At 39.4% G+C, this 21,807-nt stretch overlaps 1 protein-coding gene across 1 annotated transcript in view; it reads left to right on the top strand.

Moving 5' to 3' along the window:
• GATA6 (GATA binding protein 6) overlaps nt 1-21,493 on the top strand; it is a 43,410-nt gene extending 21,917 nt beyond the window's left edge. The window contains exons 4-7 of the mRNA XM_070747624.1: nt 8,244-8,369; nt 10,455-10,542; nt 10,625-10,731; nt 19,770-21,493. Coding sequence (XP_070603725.1) covers nt 8,244-8,369; nt 10,455-10,542; nt 10,625-10,731; nt 19,770-19,940 — 492 coding nt within the window. The 3' untranslated portion in view covers nt 19,941-21,493. The remainder of the gene's footprint in view (nt 1-8,243; nt 8,370-10,454; nt 10,543-10,624; nt 10,732-19,769) is intronic.
• Nucleotides 21,494-21,807: the final 314 nt, after the last annotated feature.

A 21,807-nucleotide genomic window follows, 5' to 3' on the forward strand; every position in this document is an offset into this window, starting at 1 on the left:
GAGGGACGCAATGGCTCACTGGCTAAGACGCTGAGCTTGTCAGTCAGAAAGGTTGTCAGTTCAGTAGTTCGAATCCCTAGTGCCAGGTAATGGGGTGAGCTTCCGTTACTTGTCCCACCTTCTGCCAACCTAGCAGTTCGAAAGCATGTAAAAAATGCAAGTAGAAAATAGGGACCATCTTTGGTGGGAAGGGAACAGCGTTCCGTGCGCCTTTGGCATTTAGTCACGCCAGCCACATAACCACGGAGATATTTTTGGACAGTTCTGGCTCTTCGGCTTTTTAACGGAGATGAGTACTGCCCCCTAGAGTCGAAAATGACTAAGTGTGAGGGGAATTTTTACCTTTACTTTTACCTTTAAGGGCAAGAACACGTGGACCTTTGTTCTAAATACTGTGAACAGAGAACTTTCCCTCTCACTTCCTGGCTGCTGTTGGTTAATCAGTGGGACTTCGGGTACCCTCTTCTTCCATTATTGACCAGCCTTGTCTCTGCTTAGTTTTCTCTGGATCAGCCAAGATGATCTGTCAAAACATGCTTAAGTAGAGGCGTAACTTACATTTTTAGATATACAGTGTGCATCTCTGAAAAAAAAACATTTTAAGACTGTATCCAGTGTTATCTATTCATCGTGGTTCAGTGGTGGGTTGCTCCCAGTTTGAACTGGGTCTTAGAACTGGTAGTGGCGACAGCGGGAGGCTCTGTCCATCCACCCAGGATGCTTCTGCACATGCCACCAGTGGCAAACTATGGTAATTTAGAACCCACCACTGGTTGCCTTTGCAGACTCTGGAAATCGTTCTTCGTATGAGTGAAAGTTGGCTATTACAATTTTGTGTATAATAATTTTAAAAAAGCAGAGCCAGACTAGTTTTATTTTGTTTTTATTATGCTGGCAAAATTAACAGAACCAGCATTTCAGAAATGTTTCTATTAAGCCAATGGATCCTTTTGCAGAAAGATGTACGAGGCTGCCTAAGCTAAGTGATTTTTTGCTGCAATGCATTCTTTTATAGCCTTGAAGGAGGCAACTGCAGCTTCCTGGAATGACATTTTTTATGTTGTGTTTGTATGCTTGCAAAGCTCTCCTCACTGTGGTTTAAAAAAAAACAAAAACCTCTGCAATTCTTTTGCAAAACAGCAGATTTATGATATAGCTGGAATTGTTTCTAACTAATGTAAGAGAGATCAGTTGCTGCGAGAAATGTTATAACCATCAACTTCACATTATGTGTTAAGGGGGACTCTTTCCTCTTTGGATATAAACTCCATGATTCTATAATTGCTTTGGATGAAAAGTTGCCTCTCCTTGGCTTCAAACATCATAGAAGACAGTCTTAGCTGTCTTGTTTATAATACTGTATAAGCCTTTTTTGTTCTGCATGAGTTTACTGATATTCTCCCTCTTGCCCTCTAAAAGGCAAGCTCACTTCTGGAAAACATTTTGGAATGTGACTTATTTTACAAAACTTTCACAGGCTAGAGGGAAATGATTTATACATTCAGATGATCCCAAAACAATTTTGGGTTGGGGGCAGACTTGGTACAATTTCCTGAAACCATCGTAATTCAGAAGACTGTCTTTTTGACATGGCTCTTATTTCTTTTTATTTGTTATTTTTTGGAAATGGGAAGTGTTTGTTTTTTAATAATCAGGTTATATACTGGTTAAGAAGGAACTACGAACAGTGGAAGAGCAAAAGAATTAACATAAAATGATACAATAATATTATTTAATATGTGCACAAAAATAAAAGTTTCAGTGACACAAGATATTGTATGGCTATTTAAATGTAGTGGAACATGGTGTGTAAGAACGTTTCATTTTTTCCCCTTTAGTATTATGTTTTTATTAAACATTTTTAAGAGAAGAAAAGAAAAAAGACAGAAAAGGAAAAAATAAAGCACAACATAGATAAAGAGGGAAATGCTTAAAAAACTAGATTTAAAAAATTCAGTACTTCTAAAATTCAGATAATATATCAGCAATAATCATAAAGTGAGATTAACAATTACAGTTAACTGTAGTTATTATTGGGTTCTTTGTCCAGTCTTGTTGTTAATTGCGAAGTTGTATCCAACCCATTGTGACACCATGGACAATGTTTCTCCAGGTCTTCCTGTCATCTGCCATCTTCTGGAGCCCATTTAAGCTCATGCCTACTGCTTCAGTGACTCCCTCTAGCCATCTCATTCTCTGTCATCCCTTTCTTCTTTTGTCCTCAATCTTTCCTTCCTTCTTATTTGGTGGCCAATGTATTTGAGTTTCATCTTCAGGATCTGATCTTCTAAAAAGCAGTCACAGTTGATCCCTTCTACGTTTGATTGCCTTTCAGATCAAGGGACTCACAGGAGTCTTCTCCAGCTTGGAAAGATTGAGAACAAATGTTTCTTAGGTCATTCTCGCCATTCATTCTATTTGGCCATTTCTAACTGGACTGAGTAGCAAGACAAGCACATGCCTTATGCCAAAGTTGGCTAGGAATGATTCCATGTTCTGGGCTGTCATTTGTGGACCATTGTCTGATACAAGGACGTCCAGAAAGCCATGGGTCATGAACAGCTTCCTTAAAGCTCTAATGGTGGCTTCCATCATTGAGGATGTCATGTGGATTACCTCCAGCCATTTCGAATAGGCATCCACCATGATGAGGAATGTTTGCTCCTCTATAGACCCAGCAAAATCTATGTGGATTCTGGACCATGGGCTCTTAGGGTCTCCCATTCCAATGGCGTGGTCTATGGTGGATGGGTCTGATTTCCTGACATGGTAAGCCAGTTTCCACCCATTCTATAATGTACTGATCTAATTTCACCCACCACAGGTGGCTCCTTCCTAATGCCTTCATACGTACTATGCCTAGGTGACCTATATGGAGTGTGCTTATTATTCTTTTTCATAGAATTACAACTTACTCCCCCTATAACAAACAGTCCTTAAGTACATACAGCCTGTTTGGTTTTGAACATTTTAAATTCTTTCCCCTCTTCCTCCTATGGCCATCAACTCAACACCCAGTTCAAAACTTTAGATACTACCTTGTCTCTTGCTGCCTGCTCCGCGATGTCTCTAGATGTGATGGGGCTGGTTCTCTCTATGTTGATGAGCAAAATTTCAGCCATAGGTGCAGGGTCCTCCACAAAGTCGGGTGCTGGGCAATGGCTGAGTGCATCTCTGTCCAATGTTCTTGCCTGGTCTGTAGCTGGACCCGGAGAAGAAGGTGGACCAGCGGGTGAGACGGGGTAACATATATTGAGGTGTTTGTTGATTTCCCACAAGTAGACCCAATAGGGGCTTGTGGTCTGTGACCAGTTCAATTTTTTTCCATAAAAGTACTCGTAGAAGCGCTTGGTGCCAGCAACTGCTGTAAACTGACTGTAATTCCACTCCACTGAAGACAAGGTGTTGGAATAAAAAGTGAAGGGGGCTTCCGAGTTGTTGGGTAGTTTGTGGCTGATGACCGCCTCCACTCCAAAAGGCAAAGCATTGCATGTTATCAATAGAGGGAAGGTCTTGCTGTACTGCATGAGAATGCTGTTTGAAGATAGTAAACCCTTTATGGAGGCAAAAACGTTGGCCTCCCTTTGTCCTCAGGCTCACATGGTTGATTTTCCCAGAAGCCTATGTAGAATGACTCTGCAATGGTTGCCTTCTTTTTCAAGAAAATGGCATAGACCTTTAGTAAGCCCAGGAAAACCTCCAACTCTACCTTATTCTTGGGGGGGGGGTCGGTGCCTCTTTTATGACTTTAATTTTTTCATCTGTGCGGTGAATATCAGACCCGTGGATCAGAAATATCAAGAACTCCATCCTGGGAACCCCAATCTTGCACTTATCCTTTGAAACTTCAAGCCCCTTTTCTTGGACTTTCTTTAGAACTTCGCGTAGCCGAGCTAGCAATTATTCCTCCAAGTCCCCTGAGATGAGCACGTCATTGAAATAGGGGATTACCCCCAGGATGCTGTGTAACAAACATTCCATCATACCTTGGAACAGCCCTGGGGCTACGCAGACTCCAAATTGCAGCCGGTTGCATTTGAAACCGCCCCAGTATGTGAGCACATAAATATTGGATACAAATTCAACACTAGATTCAGAAGATTTTATGTAAGACTATTGGAATAAAACCAGAGATATACCTTCTGGTTATTTTACCAGATAACTTTGATAAAGGAGAGTCATATTTAATTATACACATAGTTGTGGCTGCAAGGATCATGTATGCACAAAACTAGAAATTGAATCGGGTCCCAACTGAAAGGGAAGTTTTGAGAAAAATTATGGACTGTGCAGAAATGAATAGATTGATTTTGAAATTTAAAGATGAACAAGATTCTGATTATTATAAAATTTGGGGAAAATTTTTATGACTGGATGGAAAGTTAAAAGATAATTAAATATTAATACTTAATTATTTTGGGGAAAATGAGATATGAAAACTGAATTAAAATATTGTTAACCAGATGGCAAGATAAGAATTGGTGGTAGTACTATATAATGATATGGCACAAAAATTTACTTATTGATAAGAATTTAAACATATAGAATTTTCTAATATAGTTTATGTGATCTATTGTGAGAAGTTTTCTTTCTATTTTAGATATATATAGAACCTCTAGTAATTATATGATAAATTGATATTGGATTAATTACTATAATGGAGAAATGAAAGTTTGAATTAAGACTTGCATAAAAGAGAGTTTGACATTGTTTACACTGATGTAATGTAATGTAATCTTTTAGTGTAAAGGTGGGGAAAATATTGTTGTTTTGAGTTTTTTTATTTGCTAATGTTGCATAAGTTCTATAGAATGTTTTTTAAGGGAAGAAAGACAAGAGACTCCATTGAACGATTAACAGAAAAATAAAATTTTTATGTATGTTTTATTATAAGCATGATTTTAGTGTTTGTACTTATATATTGTTTTTTATTCTATATTGGAGAAAAATAAAAACATTTGTATCCTAAGAAAATCCCCCTGTATATAATGAGGGTCTGGGCTTCTGCTGTGGCTGCGTACACAGTCAGTTGTTGATAAGCCTGTGAGAGATCAAGCTTTGCAAAGAATTTCCCATTGCCCAGCGAGTGCAGTAAAGGCTGCACAACTGGCACAGGGTATGTGTTAGGATTTGTGTCTTTATTTATGGACCCTTTATAGTATGTGCACACCCTAATCGGTCCATCTAGCTTCATAGGATTGGAAATGGGGGTTTCCCATTGGGCATGCTCAACCAATTCCAGGACCCCTTGAGCTATTCATTTGTTCAACTGCTCATCCATTTTAGGTCAGAGTACAAATGGGACCCTGCAAGGCTTGAGTCTAATAGCGCTGACACTGGGGTCTAGGTTAAACAGTATGGGCTTGCCTTTATATTTACCTAGACTCCCATCAAAGACATTCTGGAAGTCAGACAGGAGTTTGTCTAGTCTGGCCCCTTGAATGTGGTTCAGCCTGGTGATGCCGAGAGGCTTGAGACATTTACACTCCCAGCAGAGTCAGTTGGTAGCCATCACTGACTGTTAGTGGCAGCTTCCCTTTGAATTCTTTGAAGGTGTTGGCAACTCTGCCTGGCTCAGTACACAAATGGGGTTGCCCTGGAAGTCATTTATCCATATGTTTTGTGGCTTTAGCTTGTGATGTGCCTTCTTTGTGATAGTGGGCATGAGCTGCGTCAGGGTTCTCCAGGTCACAATAGTGAATGCAGTGTCAGTGTCTATTTCCACATCACAGGGAAGTTCTTCTATGGTCATGGTTATGAAGAATTTTTTCCCTTGCCCAGCGTTGGAATGGCCCACAGTATGGTAGAGCCGTTTCATGTCTTGGTAAGCATAGTTGTCCCTTTACCTGCCCCATTGTCCCCTGGCTAATTTTTGTCCTTGTTCCCATGGGAGGTCTGGAGGGGATTGGGAGGGACTAGTACATCATTAGTTGGTGGCTCTGCAAGCCTCTACTATGTGACCCCACTTTAGGCAATAGCAGCCAATGGTTTCTTTAAATTTTCACACTGCCCTCGTATGACCCTCTAGGTATCCGGAACAATGGAGATGCCCTTGATCAAAGTCCCTGGGGCTCACCCTCCTTTCCTGTTGGGTGCAGTGTACGTGGTCATTGTCGTTGTCATAGCCCTCCTCATCCTACGGAACCTTGATCCTCCAGTTGGTCTGCCAATGAGTGTAATGGAGTTTGCTGGTTCTCCAGATGTTGGCTGCAGAGGAGTCTGATGATTCAATGGCTCTTGCTTCATCGATCACGTCTTTGAATGTGGCTCCTCTCCTAATGATCAGGTCTTTTTGGAAGTTGAGGTCCCTCATACCTAACATGATCCTGTCTTTCATCATCTCTTCTGGGTTAACGAACTTGCATTTGGCTGCGAGTTCCCAGAGTTGGGCCAAGAAATCATTGATTGACTTGTCCTTTTTCTGCCACCGATGGTAGAACTTGTTTCTGCTGACCATTGGGGGATCTGAGGGTGCGTAGTGCTCTTTCAGCACCATTTGCAAGGTTTTTCCATGAAATGGACTCAATGTCTCCTGGTGCCAACAAGGTCTGTGCCATTTTGTAGGTCTGTGGCCCGCAATATATTAGGAAATATATTGTTTGGTAGATTCTGGATATAGTTTGCTTCCAGGAACATTTTGAAATGCGACATGTAGGTTTGCCATTCTTCTGTCTTCAGATTGAAGAAGGCTGGAGCTGGAGAAATTTGGCTTGCCATTCTTTAGTTTGGCCAGAGCAGGTCGAAGAGGGCTTCTTAAGATGGCCACGAATGCCATGAGGTGCCTTTGTCCTCTTGTCTTCTTCTGTTATCTTCGTCACTGCAGGGAAGCTGCTTTTAAGGGATTCCCTGAATCCTGCTGCTACTGATAGCAGTTTATTTCTGCCGCCACTAGATCAACCAATCAGCATCAGCTATGCAAATTTACTCTGTACGTCAGTACATAACAATCTCCATTTGTTCACCATCTATTTGCCAGGAATTGAGAGGCCTGGATGTCTAAGTTTGGTAATTTTCTTGCAGAAAACACCAAGAACCCAACAGTTCAACCCTGAGATTTAGATCATTTTAATTAATTAATATTTCAAAAGATTCACTTTTGAAATGCAAAGTTATTTTGGACATCTTGGCGTACAACTAGTTTTACTAATTAGCCATTTTTCTGCAGAAAGAAACATATTGACTTTCTGAAAAACATGTAAAATAACTTTGCAGCCATTACCATATACAAAGTTAAATCAGTATTCTTGGTGAGAATGTAAGGTTTAGTAATATGTAATTTTTAAAAACAGCAAATTGGAAAAGGAATTCAGATTTAAAATGTTTTATTCTAATAGGCATCATTTCCTAAAATTGTTACGCTTACCACCAAATATGGAAAATTGTTAATTAACATTTCCAACCATTTTTAAAGAATGAGCTGTTTTAGCAGTCACTTTAGGAACCAGAATTGGAGTAAGGTATTAATAATAAAACATCTTATGACAGTTTTCTCAAAGTATAATATTTGGCGTGAATGTAACCTGTTTTCCCCACTAAATTTATCACTACTACATAGCAGCTAATGAATCTAAATGTTGCATTTATTTTATCCAACAATCTTTAACTTGCTTATGTCCCAATTCATAGTTTACATACAACTGATTTTAAAAAGTCCCAAATTTTATGTAACGAGGTTATCAAATTCAGACATGTGTCTGGATATTCCCTCATAGTTTTGTAATTGCTGTTCTTTTTACAGCCATATTCTTTATTGAAGGAATCAAAACAATTTTGGTGGTTGTGACCATTCCAGAACAAAAAAATCTACAAGGATTTTATCTTTTTTACTAATCATCTCTAGTAGTCTATACAATTTACTGTATAGACTACTGTAAAGTATATCAATGGGAAACATTAACCATGCCTGCTGAAGTCCTGTTTTTGTCCAGGGGAAGGGAAAGCAATGAACGTAGTCTGAAATCCGTCAGATAAACTCTGGGACCAAATGCGTAAGCAGTGACTGAAGCCAAAACATGGTTCTCGGCCCTGAAGATGTGTTTCAATGCATTTACGTTATAGAGACCTTTATTCTTGAGAAATGTTGAGACTCTGCCTTTGCCTTATCTACCTGTTATTTACTGGCGCCTCCTCTTCTTTTCACAGGCGTTTTTTATAAATTTTTGCAGCTGCTTGTGGGGGAGGAAGGTTAAGTCACGTATTGGGCCACTGATGTTTCCCCCCTTCTCTTGTGTTTGCCTCTCTAGCCTTCTTCAAGGCGGTTGGGCTTGTCCTGTGCGAACTGTCATACCACGACCACCACCCTTTGGCGCAGGAATGCAGAAGGAGAGCCCGTGTGCAATGCTTGTGGCCTGTACATGAAGCTTCATGGGGTAAGCAGCGGCTTCTTCCGAGCTGTTTCAGTTTCATGACCCTCAGGGGAAAATACTTATGAAGATTTATGGAAGGCCATATCCAACCCGGCTGGAGAAATCCCAGAGGAATAAAAAATGCTTTTCTTGCTTGTTTGTTTTATGTGTTTGCAGTTGCATCTAGAGCTAAAAGATACCGGGGGAATGTCGGCAGAGAAATGGCATCCCACTCTGTCACATCCCCCTCACATAACGTTACAGCAAAGCTACACTGAATACAAAACAGGAGTAACTAGTTGTTGCTATTGCCGGGCTCCATGTAATACAAGTCATAGGAAGAAAAGGAACTATTCTCCATTTTAAAGTAACCTTCAGTTAAAAACTTTCTAACAATAAATAAGTTTCCTTACTAAATGCTGACAAGTGGGGAATAATAAAGGAGACTAGTTGAGAGGGTTCACTTTTTTTAATTGTATAAAGCAGTGTTTCTCAACCTGGGGACTGGTACCCCTTTGGGGGGTCAAATGACCTTTTCACAGGGTCACCTAAGACCATGGGAAAAGACAAATTTCCTATAGTGTTAGGAACTAAAGCTTCTGTTCTGGCGCCTTGGAACCTATTTTTACAATCTGACCAACCAGGCATTTACAGTGGGGGTATCCCTCTGATCTTCCTACCAATCAGCTTTAAGCTCGTTTGGGAGAATTGGCGCTAGACTTATGGTTGGGGGCCACCACAACATGAGGAACTGTATTAAGGGGTCACAGCATTAGAAAGGTTGAGAATCACTGGTATAAAGACAAATTTTCAGAAGAGGAATGTCTATTTTTATCCAGGTACATATTGTTTATTTACACCAAGGAGCTCTGGTGGCACAATTATTAGAGTGTAGTATTACAGACAAACTCTGCCCATAACCTGGAGTTAAATTCTAATGAGCTCAAGGTTGACTCGGTCTTCCATCCTTCCAATGTCAGTAAAATGTGGATCTAGATTGTTGCGTGCAATATGCAAATAATGCTCTATATTGTAAACTGCTGTTAAGACCCATTAGGTGGTATATAAAAAATAGTCTAAATGCTATTGCTATAATCCTATGTCTAATGGAAAAGAAGGAGAGGCAAGGAGGCAGGGAAGGAAGGAAGGAAGGAAGGAAGGAAGGAAGGAAGGAAGGAAGGAAGGAAGGAAGGAAGGAAGGGAAGGAACAAAATGGGAAAGGTTTCTTCCAAAAGTCTTCTTCAAAGCCTAACAGTGTGCTGAACATCTTGCTGGTGTTCATCTGCAATTCATGGTGGGCTAATCTCTTCCTGAAGTTATGCTTTGAATGTTACTCTTGTTTCCTTGGACAACGAGTGGAACTAGAATGTGCTTTCTGCAATGCTCTTTAATCCCAGTATCATCCATCCAGTGTTGAGGTTGTCTCCAGTATAGGAAGTAGAAGTAAGTTGATCCTTCTCTCCCTGATGTAAAAGGCCAAAGTTGTTTCTCTAGTTGCCTTGATCCTCTTTCTGGTAGATAGGAGATTCAGTCTAATCCAGGGGTCTCCAATCTTGGCATCTTTAAGACTTGTGGACTTCAGCTCCCAGAATTCTGGGAGTTGAAGTCCACAAGTCTTAAAGATGCCAAGCTTGGAGACCCCTGAACTACAGGATATTTTGTTTGAACAGTCAAAAAGTAGTCCTGAAAGGAGGAAGAGACAAAAAAAAAGTCAAGTAGCCTAATAATCCTAAAAGCTTGGGGGGGGGGGGGTGCAGAACTATTCCTTTTTAATGTGTTTTATTTTTAAACTTTAGAATAACCTTAGAACAATTCTAACTGGAAACATTGGGCAGTATAAATAATAGATTACCTTCCAGTGTATCTGAGGTTTAAAGTTACTCTGCTGAACATAATGGTGTAATTTTGCTTTGGGCAGGGGTCCCTAAACTTGGCAACTTGTAAGACTTGTGGACTTCTGAAAAATTCTAGAAGTGAAGTCCACGAGTCATAAAGTTACCAAATTTAAAGACCTCTGACTTATGGGATAATGGCTGTTATGGAGGCTGATAAATCTAAAAGGAAATAATTTCTGAAATTTGATGTTTTATGTTCCTGCATTCTCATTAGGTGCCCCGACCTCTTGCTATGAAGAAAGAGGGAATTCAAACCAGGAAACGAAAACCAAAGAATATAGCTAAGACAAAATCATGCTCTGGTAAATATACTCAAAGAGTTTAAACAGGGCTCGAGAATTTTCTATGGTGCAATTATTCTAATGCAGGGTGTTACCTTTGCAGGTAATAATAACAATAATGCTGTTCCTATGACTCCAACTTCCACATCTTCTACAAACTCAGATGATTGTAGAAAAAATGCTTCTCCAAGCACACAAACAGCCTCAGGGGTAAGTGATAAAATAAAATCCATACTTGCAAGTGGATAGCCATTGCTCCTGTTATCTCCACTTTTATCTTATCTACTATTATAACAGTAATCTAAATAAACTGTTCTGTTTGTTAGCTGATACTGGAGTGGGAATTTCTCAGGAAATTGCCTATAAATGCAAACATAGTGTAAATCTAAAGTACTTTACAAACATCTTTATTAAAGGTTTGCTTTCAGGCACGTATCTTATTTATACTATATTGGATTATGTATTATATTGTTTTGTATATTATATATTATATTGTGCTGTATAATATATATTACATTGTACTAAGTTGTCTAGTAGACATTGGCTCTGGTCCCAGGTGAGAAGATTCATAGGCTAAAATATTATCCATGTACACACTCTACATCCTTTCTCTAAGCTGTTATAAAAAATCATTCAAAGTCAGCAAACCAAGGTGCCAATTCTCAGAAAAAATGTATAAAACAATGTACAGTAATTGTATTCATATGACATCTGTCTCATTCGTTCTTTCAGAAATATGCTTATATTTCAGCTAGACTTTTTTTTTAGCATCTGGAACATCCAAAGTTGAAGACAATGGATCTAGCTATTCATTGTCCAATACCTGAATCTCATACCATGTCATTTTAGCTTAGCAGTGATTAGATCTCTTGTATTGTGTTGGTTATGACCTTTAAAGCCCTTCATGGCACTGGACCAGAATATCTCCGAGACTGCCTTCTGCCGCACGAATCCCAGTGACCGATTAGGTCCCACAGAGTGGGCCTTCTCCGAGTCCCGTCAACTAAACAATGTCGGTTGGCGGGCCCCAGGGGAAGAGCCTTCTCTGTGGTGGCCCAGACTCTCTGGAACCAACTCCCCCCAGAGATTAGAACTGCCCCTACTCTGCCTGCCTTCCGTAAACTCCTTAAAACCCACCTTTGTCGTCAGGCATGGGGGAACTGAAACACCTCCCCCGGGCATGTACAATTTATGCATGGTATGTTTGTGTGTGGGTTTGTTAGTAAAATGGGGTTCTTTTTAAATATTTTAAATTATATTTGGATTTGTTATGAATTGTTGTATCTTGCTGTGAGCCGCCCCGAGTCTGCGGAGAGGGGCGGCATACAAATCTAAATAATAAATAAATAATAAATACTGTGCTACTTTCTAATATTATCAAAATATCTGTTTATAAGGTTTTTGAACAAGATAAGGCACAAAAAAGCAACTTAACAAGATCCTATTAAAGTTACCATTTTATATCAAAACCAAGCATCATTTTGCAGAACAAGTGGAATTTTTCTACAATGGGATTCTCTAACTCCACATTAAAAATATGAATTTGAATTGCACATAAATTTCAATTGAGATACATTAAGTTGAGGATGTATTATACTTAAGAGTATCATTTGAATACTGTATAAGAATTAAAGTTTTCATATTAAAGATTAAAATGCTTTTTTTAAGATTCACCGCATGAAGAAAATTACAGCCAGGGTATACAAGTAATTATATTTTAAGTAGAAATATAATACATTAGTATAATGAAAACTAGTCTCTCCAGGTGACATTTAGTGTCTCCCAGATTTCTTTAAAAATGAATAGATGAGAAATTTGTTTTACCTTATTTTTAGAGTATAAGATGCACCTTTTTACCCTCCAAAACATGGTGGAAACTAGGGTGCGTCTTATACACCGAATGTACTTTTAAAAGACTGCTTTATTATTGTTCTAAACAACTTAACAAAATGAAGAAGCTTTTTAAAATGAATGCTTGATCTGAAGAGGCCCAGTGCTATTGTATTTTCTTTTCAATAATAGAGAATAATGTATACTTCCAAAAAGCCACATCATTTTTAAAGATCTGTAAAAGTATAATCTGAAATGTAACAGTGTCCATGTAACAGTATTAAAATAAGGCAGCTGAGTTAAACATTGACTTAGTCAGGTTTAGATCTATTTAAATAACTGGGAGGAGTTAGTGTGATTACATTTAAGAAAACTTTCTGGCATTAATATACTACCATAATGTATATTTCTCCAATTCTTTGCTATTCCTATGGGTCAGGCATATATGCACAGAAATACACAGCAAAGAGTATATATCATCTGTGCTATTTGCTGTCTGCTGTTTGGAAAATTGATGGGAAGCAGAGGCTGTTTCCTTGTTTTCCTCCCCCAAAACTAAGGTGCTTATACTTATACTCTGGTGCATCTTATACTCTGAAAAATACGGTAATTGTTTAGTAATTAAAAAAACTGAAATCAGCCCATTTGGGATTAATTTAAACTGTATTATGCACAAAACGACTGTCATGGAAAAACTTGACTTTTCACAAAATAGTTACCACACAAGACTGTTATTGTGGGAAAAATAGGAGAAGGATTATGTTCAATTACTTGAGTTACTTATAAAGTAATAAAGATGGGATAAAAATCTAATAAATAAATAAAATTACCCATGACTTTACTTAAATATGTTTAATATCTACATGAAACCGTTGGGTGAGATCATCCAAGGACACAGGATGAGTTACCACCAGTATGCTGATGATACTTAGCTGTACATCTCCACCCTGTGTCCACTCAGTGAAGCAGTGGAAGTGATGTGCCGGCGTCTGGAGGCTGTCAGGGTCTTGATGGGTGCCAACAGGCTCAGACTCAATCCAGACAAGACGGAATGGCTGTGTGTACTGCCTCCCAAGGACATGTCCATCTGTCCGTCCATCACCCGGGGGGAATTATTGACCCCGTCAGAGAATCCCAGCAACCGGTGAGGTCCCACAGAGTTGGTCTCTTTAGGGTCCTGTCAACCAAACAATGTCGACCTAGGGGAAGAGCCTTCTCTGTGGCAGCCCTGGTCCTCTGGAATCAGCTCCCCTCGGAGATTTTCACTGCCCCCACCCTCCTTGCCTTCCGAAAGAGCCTAAAAACTGATCTTTGTCACCAGGCCTGGGGTTACTAGATCTTCCCCCAGACCAACAAATGTTTTTAGAATAATTGTTGAATGAATGGTAATGGAAGTTTTTAAAGTAGATTTTTATGGATTGTTTTTATGCATTAATTGGATTGATTTTATTATTGTTTCTTTATATATGTTGTATGTCCTTGGAGAGGGGTGACATACAAATCCAATTAAATAAATAAATAATAAATCCTATATTTAATATATAGGACAATTTAATATATTTATTTATTCGATTTTTATGCCGCCCTTCTCCTTAGACTCAGGGCAGCTTACAACATGTTAGCAATAGCACTTTTTTAAAAACAGAGACAGCATATTGCCCCCACAATCCGGGTCCTCATTTTACCCACGTCGGAGGGATGGAAGGCTGAGTCAACCTTGAGCCGGTGATGAGAACTGAACCGCTGACCTACAGATCTACAGTCAGCTTCAGTGGCCTGCAGTACAGCACTCTACCTGCTGCGCCACCTCGGCTCATACATTTACTATAATAATAATATTAATATATAATATATTAGCAATATATTATTAGTAATTACTTGTCACAAACATCTATTTCTCACAAAGCAAAGGGTTCCCTTTCTGTTTGGAGATTATACATCACATTCCACATGAACTAGAAAAGTGTTTGTTTTTAAAATGAGAGTTCAGTACCTCATTACCCTAGTGATTTCTATCTGATATTTCAATATTATTATTATTATTATTATTTATTAGATTTGTATGCCGCCCCTTTCCGAAAACTCAGCATACAAATCTAATAAATAATTCTCAGAAAGTTTGCTGGACTGAATTCAATCTAGTTCAAAAATATTAAATATCGAGCTTAGGTAATGCCATGGATATTTTTATTTATTTATTAGATTTTTATCCCACTATTATTACTTTATAAATCTCAAGGAGTCAAACATAATACTCCTTCCTTCACTTATTTTCCCCACAATGATGTTATACGCTGCCCTGTCCGTCAGGAAGGGAGTGGCTGATAAGTAAGTAAGTAAGTAAGTAAGTAAGTAAGTAAGTAAGTAAGTAAGTAAGTAAGTAAGTAAGTAAGTAATAACAATGACAACCTTGTGAGAGAAAATGACTGGCCCAAAGTCACCTTGCTTGCTTTTATGGCTAAGTTGAAACTTGAATTCATGGTTTCCTGGTTTCTAGGCCAGCATCTTAACCAGTACGCCAAACTTGATCTTTTTTCTTCCTTTGATTTTTCTTTTTCCATTGATTTCAATAGGATCAAAATGCAGTTAGATTTCTCTGGATTCATTCCATTAGTTTCAATATTTCTCACTTTTATTTCCTGCTACAGTAATAGTTTAATTAAGATGCCTTTCATTATGTCCGCTCACATTTGTTACAATCAGGGGATGAGGTTTACTGATTGCAACAAACGAAGAGGGAATGTTACCTACCCCTTGACATATTCCAGAAAAGAAATACAGTAATTCCTTCCTTGGTGGTTATCTATGCTTTCATTAAGTGTATGTAAGACTATCGCAGGGCCCGCCTTCTGCTGCACGAACCTCAGTCACCAGTTAGGTCCCACAGAGTGGGTCTTCTCCGGGTCCCGTCAACTAAACAATGTCGCTTGGCGGGACCCAGGAGAAGAGCCTTCTCTGTGGCGGCCCCGACCCTCTGGAACCAACTCCCCCCAGAGATTAGAATTGCTCCCACCCTCCTTGCCTTTCGTAAGCTTCTTAAAACCCACCTCTGCCGCCAGGCATGGGGAAACTAAGATACTCTTTCCCCCTAGGCCTTTACAATTTTATGCATGGTATGTCTGTATGTATGTTTGGTTTTACAATAGGGGTTTTTAACTGTTTATGTTGGATTGTCATATGCTGTTTAGTACTGTTGTTAGCTGCCCCTAGTCTACGGAGAGGGGCGGCAAACAAATCCAATCCAGTCCAATCCAATCAAATGTATTGATGCAGTTTAAACACTGAAAACTAGTCCAATCTGTTAGAAATATTTACTCAAAGTATCAATGGTGAAGACGAGCATTAATTTGCAGACTGAGAATGCAGCCTGAAATCAAAAGTGCTTTGTCTGGAGTAGACTGAGATGAGGCAGAAGTTGGCTGAAATCCTTTTCTACTAGAGAAAAATTATTGCTTTTGATTGACCCCAAAGATTTATTGTTAGAAAAATCCTTATCTCTGGCCAAAACGTGCTGGCAGAGAAAACAGAACTGAGTTGAGATAGGGCAGGATAAGAAGAAAATAAAACCACATATAAAGCCCTCCCGGATTAGGGACCCACACAGATTATTGGCACAGATAGAGGTCAAGCTAAGGGTATCCTTCATAAATTTCCAGTGCACTGACTTTAGGGCACTGACTTTTGTCATACGTTCTTAAATTATGCCTATCCCGATAATACTGAAGCCAAGATGTTGCACAACTGAACTTCCCAAGCTTTGGATCACTTGGCTTCTAGACATTTTGGCCACGTGGAGGGGGGGAAAAACATTCTCATAAGAATTTAACCCAGAGATAGACTACTACACTTGAAAACCACACTCATCGTCAAAAACCTATCTAACTACAGTATTGCTGAAAATTAGAAACATAAATTCCAGATTCTTTGAGGAAGAAAATGAAAAATAACTTTAGCTGTCATCTCTAAAATTTGGTTAACTTAAATGAAAAAGCAAAAGAGCTCTACCCAACTCTTTAGAGTAAAATAAAGCTCTTGGTGTTGCCCATGAACATCCTCTTATCCAGTTGCATTACACACTGATCTTCCCCGATATTAACCATTGAACCATCCACAAAAACTGTGTACAGTGGTACCTCTACTTATGAACTTAATTCATTCTGTGATCAGGTTCTTAAGTAGAAATATTTGTAAGAAGAAGCAATTTTTCCCATAGGAATCAATGTAAAAGCAATGTGTGTGATTGGGGAAACCACAGGGAGGGTGGAGGCCCTGTTTCCTCCCAGGAGATTCCTAGAGAGGCTCCATGGAGGCTTCTCCCTGCCTTTTCCGGCCCTGTTTCCTCTCAGATTCCTAGAGAGGCCCTACAGAGACTTCTCCTGCCTTTTCCGGCCCTGTTTCCTCCTAGGAGATTCCTAGAGAGGCCCCACAGAGGCTTCTCCCTGCCTTTTCCGGTTACAGTTTCAGAGGCTCGGGTTTATAAGTGGAAAATTGTTCTTCAGAAGAGGCAAAAAAATCTTGAACACCCGGTTCTTATCTAGAAAAGTTCATAAGAAGAGGCGTTCTTAGGTAGAGGTACCACTGTATTTGTTTGTTTGTTTGTTTGTATGCCTAATTTTATTATTTTTATAAGTAATTAGAAGTAGCAAATGTATCTAATACTCCTTCCTCCTCCTATTTTCATGCATGTAATTTCATTAGCATTCATGCAATTAATACAAAGTAAAATTAGGGTGTGCTGAATTTGAATTTGAAGGGGAAACATGATTCAGAGAATGCTTAGGTTTCTTGATAGAAAGATTCGAAGCAACTCACATTGTGATCCTGAGAGACAGCCCATCTGGTCTGAGGATGTTCTTGACAGTTCTTGACAGTTTGACCAATCCAAAATTAAATTTTTGCCATTTGGATTTCTGTACAGATCTCTGCACAACTTTATTAGAAATGTCTACAAATATATAAGCAAAACTCTCCTCTGACCAAGCTTAGTTCAGTACAAAAACTCTATTTTTACATTCTCAGATACAAAGGCAGGGTGTTCTCATGAAATAACACTGCTCCAAACTCAGAAGTATTTGCTCATACGCATCACATGAAAATCAGCTGATGGTGTCAATCCGGACACTTGATTGCACTATAAGAAAAGCAAAAAAGATTTTGCTACAGAAAAGTTGCTTTGTTGCATATGTAGCACATGTAGCTTTGTTGCATATGTAAAGATATACATATTTAACTTTGGTTAAAGTGCTTTAGTTTAGATTTAAAGCTCTTAAATTCTACTCCTGGTTTCATAATGGGACTTTTTTCTTTGTATTTTAAATGTATTGTGTTCAATGATCTCTTGCAAATTATCCCCCATTCTGGTGACACTAAATCAAGGAACAAATTGCTGACGATGGAGCAAGATGGATTTGAAAGGGTTTTGAGTTAGACTTTTCTAATCTGACAGCCATTGGAGGTGTGATATTCTTCTTCCATGTGTTATCCATTGTTAGCAGATGTTCAAACTGGAGACTGGGGGGTAATGGGAGAAGTAGTCCAATATAATTGGAGGCAGTCAGGTTGGGGAAAGCCAGATATATTGCCCTGTATTTATTTATTTTTTTTGCCAATCAGAAAATTTCCAAATTAACAGGGGAGATTAAAAGATAATGTTCAGGACTGAATAGGAAGGAAGTTTTAGACACTAGTGTTTTTCAGTTCTTGGAAAAGTTGTTAATGGACAGAAGAAAACACATTCTTTTCCTGGGATAGAAATGATTTATTACGTTTTTCTAGACAACGATGCCAAAAGCATTACTGAAAATGTAGAGATTCAGCAAAAATTCATAAAGACAACAATTATACTCGGCTGAAACTCACTTTAATTCACTCAAACTTTGAAAACTTTAGGAGGGTTATTGAGGTACAACCTCTTTTTTTGTATGCAAGAAGGTAAGTAGATTTAGGCTCAAAATGATCCCTGGTGTCTGATTATGCCCATTTTAAAATAATCACCAGATAATGAACATCTTCAATCAAGGGCATAGGGCAGTGATGGCTAATCTTTTTTTGTTCAGGTGCGAAAAGAGTACGTGCACACACAATAGCATGCATGCCCACAACCATAATGCAATGGCCTCCACATGCGTGAGTGCACAATCGCTCCACGCTACCTCCCTGCGCATGTGCACAGACATCACTAAAGCTTCCGGATTTACGATGGCCCATTGGACTGTTTTTCACCCTCCCAGACTTCAGGAAAGCCTCCAGATCCTGTGGACGGCTAAAAACGGGCCCATGGGCCTACCAGAATTTCAGAAATGAACTTCCTGTTGGATCATTTTTTGCCTTCCTCACGCTTTAGGAAAGCCTCTGAAGACAGGGGAGGGTGAAAAATGTTCTAACGGCCCAACTGGAAGCTCCTTTACAAACTTCCGGTAGGCCTGTTGGGGGTTGCTTTTTTTTGCTATCCACAGGCTCTGGAGGTTTTCATGAAGCCTGGGGAGGGCCAAACCGGCCTCCAGCTTGCCCTCCAGAATGCCAAAAATCAGCTGGCCAGCCCTGGAGCTGACATAGGGCAACACCTCACATGCCCTCAGATATGGCTCCATGTGCCACCTGTGGCATGCATGCCATAGGTTTGACATCACGGGCATAGGAGCAAATAGGAGGAGACTGTTCAGATAGTCTTATCAGTTTATTCGCACCATTCTGAGTGGAGCTCAGAGCCTATTCACCTTGTGATTTAGTTCGTTAAAGGTCTCCGTCTGAACCATATAAGATTGCCATTTCGTGATACTCCAGATAATTGCCTGCTTTGGGCACGGTACCATAAAAATGTTTGTTTGGACGGTGGGTTAGGCAAAGGGTGTGTGGGGCCTAGTCCCACTTCATTGCTTGCCCCAGTCTCATGTCTTAGATGGCTAAATTGTGGGCTTGGTTCCAAAAGGGCAGCTCATAAACAGCGAAATGTAAGCTAACCATCTTAAAGAAGAAGCAAGGGTTAAAAGGACTGAATTTGCAAGGATATGATCATTCATAACAACTCAGTACTCACTGTCTAGAGCAGTCTGAGTGGTTTTCTACTCCAGTGGATGATCTTTGATCAGAAGGTCAAGTTCTGGAAGTTACACTGAAACTTGGTATTGAATATTCTCCAGGGGAGAATATTCTCCAGGGGAGTCTGTAACCCAGACTGATGATCAGTTGCCAGCACACCAAAGTGAGCATCTGAGCAGTAGCAGCACCTGTGTGTATATATACATGTGTGTTTGTTTGTGTGTGTGTGTGTGTGTGTGTGTGTATGAGAGAGAGAGAGAGAGAAACAGGTATTCATTCTTTGGGAATTCCCCTGCCCCATCTCTGTTGGAGATTTATCTATTTATTAGATTCGTATGCCGCCCCTTTTTACTAAACATATTTTGTTTTTCTTGCTGCAGGCAGTCTCTTCTGTGATGTCCAGCCGGGGCGAGAGCACCAGTCCGGAGACTAGCGCGCTCAAATATTCTGGCCAGGAAGGGCTCTACTCTGGTGTCAGCCTGACTTCCACTGCAGAAGTGACAGCCTCCGTGAGACAAGATTCTTCCTGGTGTGCCTTAGCTCTAGCGTGAATTGGGGGCATATCAACGCTGGTGTGGATATTTGCCCTGGGCTGCAGCCAGTCATTTGCCCTTGTGTTGGATATTTTTTTGCCTTGATCAAGCAGTCCAAGAAGCTGTAGCAGTGAGGGCAGGGACATTTCGCCCATTGTACCTGCTTCTAGATAACATTTCTTCCCTGCAACACATTTCTCTCCAGGCCACCAGTCTGCAAGAGATTCAAGGGAGTTGGAACTGCTTTTTTTAAATAAAAAAGAAAAACTCAACAAGGAGTGCCTTTCTGCACTATTCATAGATCTTCACGGTGACTATCTATGCTGGCCTTGCGTATTTGAGGATTGTGTCTTTGTCTCACTCCCACATGACCAGCATCCAAGACCTGATTGATGTTGACATTTCCCCCACCCACCCCTTTTTGTAGACAAAGTAGGCAAAGCTTACATTACAGCGGATAATGCAGTGTAGGAGAGCAATGCAAATGTGCATCTTGTCCATATGTGTAACTGCGTATCTTGTACTTGACATTTTCTGATCTTTCTCCCGGGTCAGTGTTCTCAGCTAGTGCCTTCTGCTCTGTATTTTCTGGGTAGTTTTTCTGAAATGATTTCTGGTAAAGCCCAATGAAGGAAAACATTTGGTACACTCTTCTCAAGTTAGAACTTGGTAACAAGAACGTATACCAAAATATTTGCATTATTGTCTTTTAAATATATACTGTGATGGAAAAGGTGGAGCATCTACGATGTGACTGAACTATGTGTTGTTGGTCAGAATTTCTAAACAGGGTAGCCTTAAAAAGAGAGAGAGAAATAGAGAGAGAGAGAGATCCCTTTTGAATATACACAATTTTGTTTTTATGAAAAGTGCAATTTCTGTTGCAGCAATCAGTGTTAAATCATAAGCATAAGATTTAACCACAGTTTTTATACGAATGAATGGAATGAATGTAAACATTTTAACTTAATGGTACATAAATAATTTAAAAGAAAAACAAGTTAAACTAGACATCTTTCTAGGTTGGTTTTTTTTATTGCAACAAACATGTTTGATGTCTGTGTTTCTGATTTTCAAGCAAACGTTTCAAGAACAAAAGTTTTCTCAGGAAAAAAAAAAGTTTGACCTGTCTAACCCAGCCTTCCACAAAGCGCTTGGCCTCTAACCGAGTTGGATTGCAACTCCAGAACTCCAACCCTGTTCAATGGAAGATTGAGGCTGGTTGGGTATTCCGACAGTTGTAGCTAGCCCTATTGAGCTAGGCTGGCCTATCTAGTCATAAGCTTTTATCGATACACAGTCATCCCTACTCTCTTGCCACCAATAAAGTATGTGCTAGAAAAGTGTCCATTGCAATAAAAGTTTTACTACCTAATGGCAAAATATGTAAATACTTCATCAGAATTTTGAAACAATTTTCGAATATTGGATGCAGTCTGTAGAATATAGTATAGACTGACCTGTAGCTCGGTTGGTTTACGTATTTTTCAAAGCAAAAGTCAATGTTGGGATGTCATGTGGAAAGTTGTTTTCACCAGAGGATTAAAAATAAAAAGATTACGTGTTCTGTCCATATGTGATTTTTTCTTTAATATATCGCAAAATAAAGGAGCATATTCAAGAAGCATCTTCCTGTGAGCTTGCAAAAAATTCAGGTAAGAATTAAAAGAATATTCAGACTTGTTCCATTCATAAATGTAAATATTCTTATTTATCTCCTTTTGTCAACACTAAGTGTAGAAAAATCTTTGTCCTGTTGCTAGTTACTAATTTCCAAATCCTTACATTTATGCATTGATGCTATGGCAACAATCAAGAAATGCTACGGCAACAATCAAGCGTCTACGGAGAGGGGCGGCATACAAATCCAATAAATTATTATTAT

The sequence above is a fragment of the Erythrolamprus reginae genome, chromosome 3 (assembly GCF_031021105.1).
Source record: "Erythrolamprus reginae isolate rEryReg1 chromosome 3, rEryReg1.hap1, whole genome shotgun sequence".
Classification (NCBI taxonomy): Eukaryota; Metazoa; Chordata; class Lepidosauria; order Squamata; family Dipsadidae; genus Erythrolamprus; species Erythrolamprus reginae.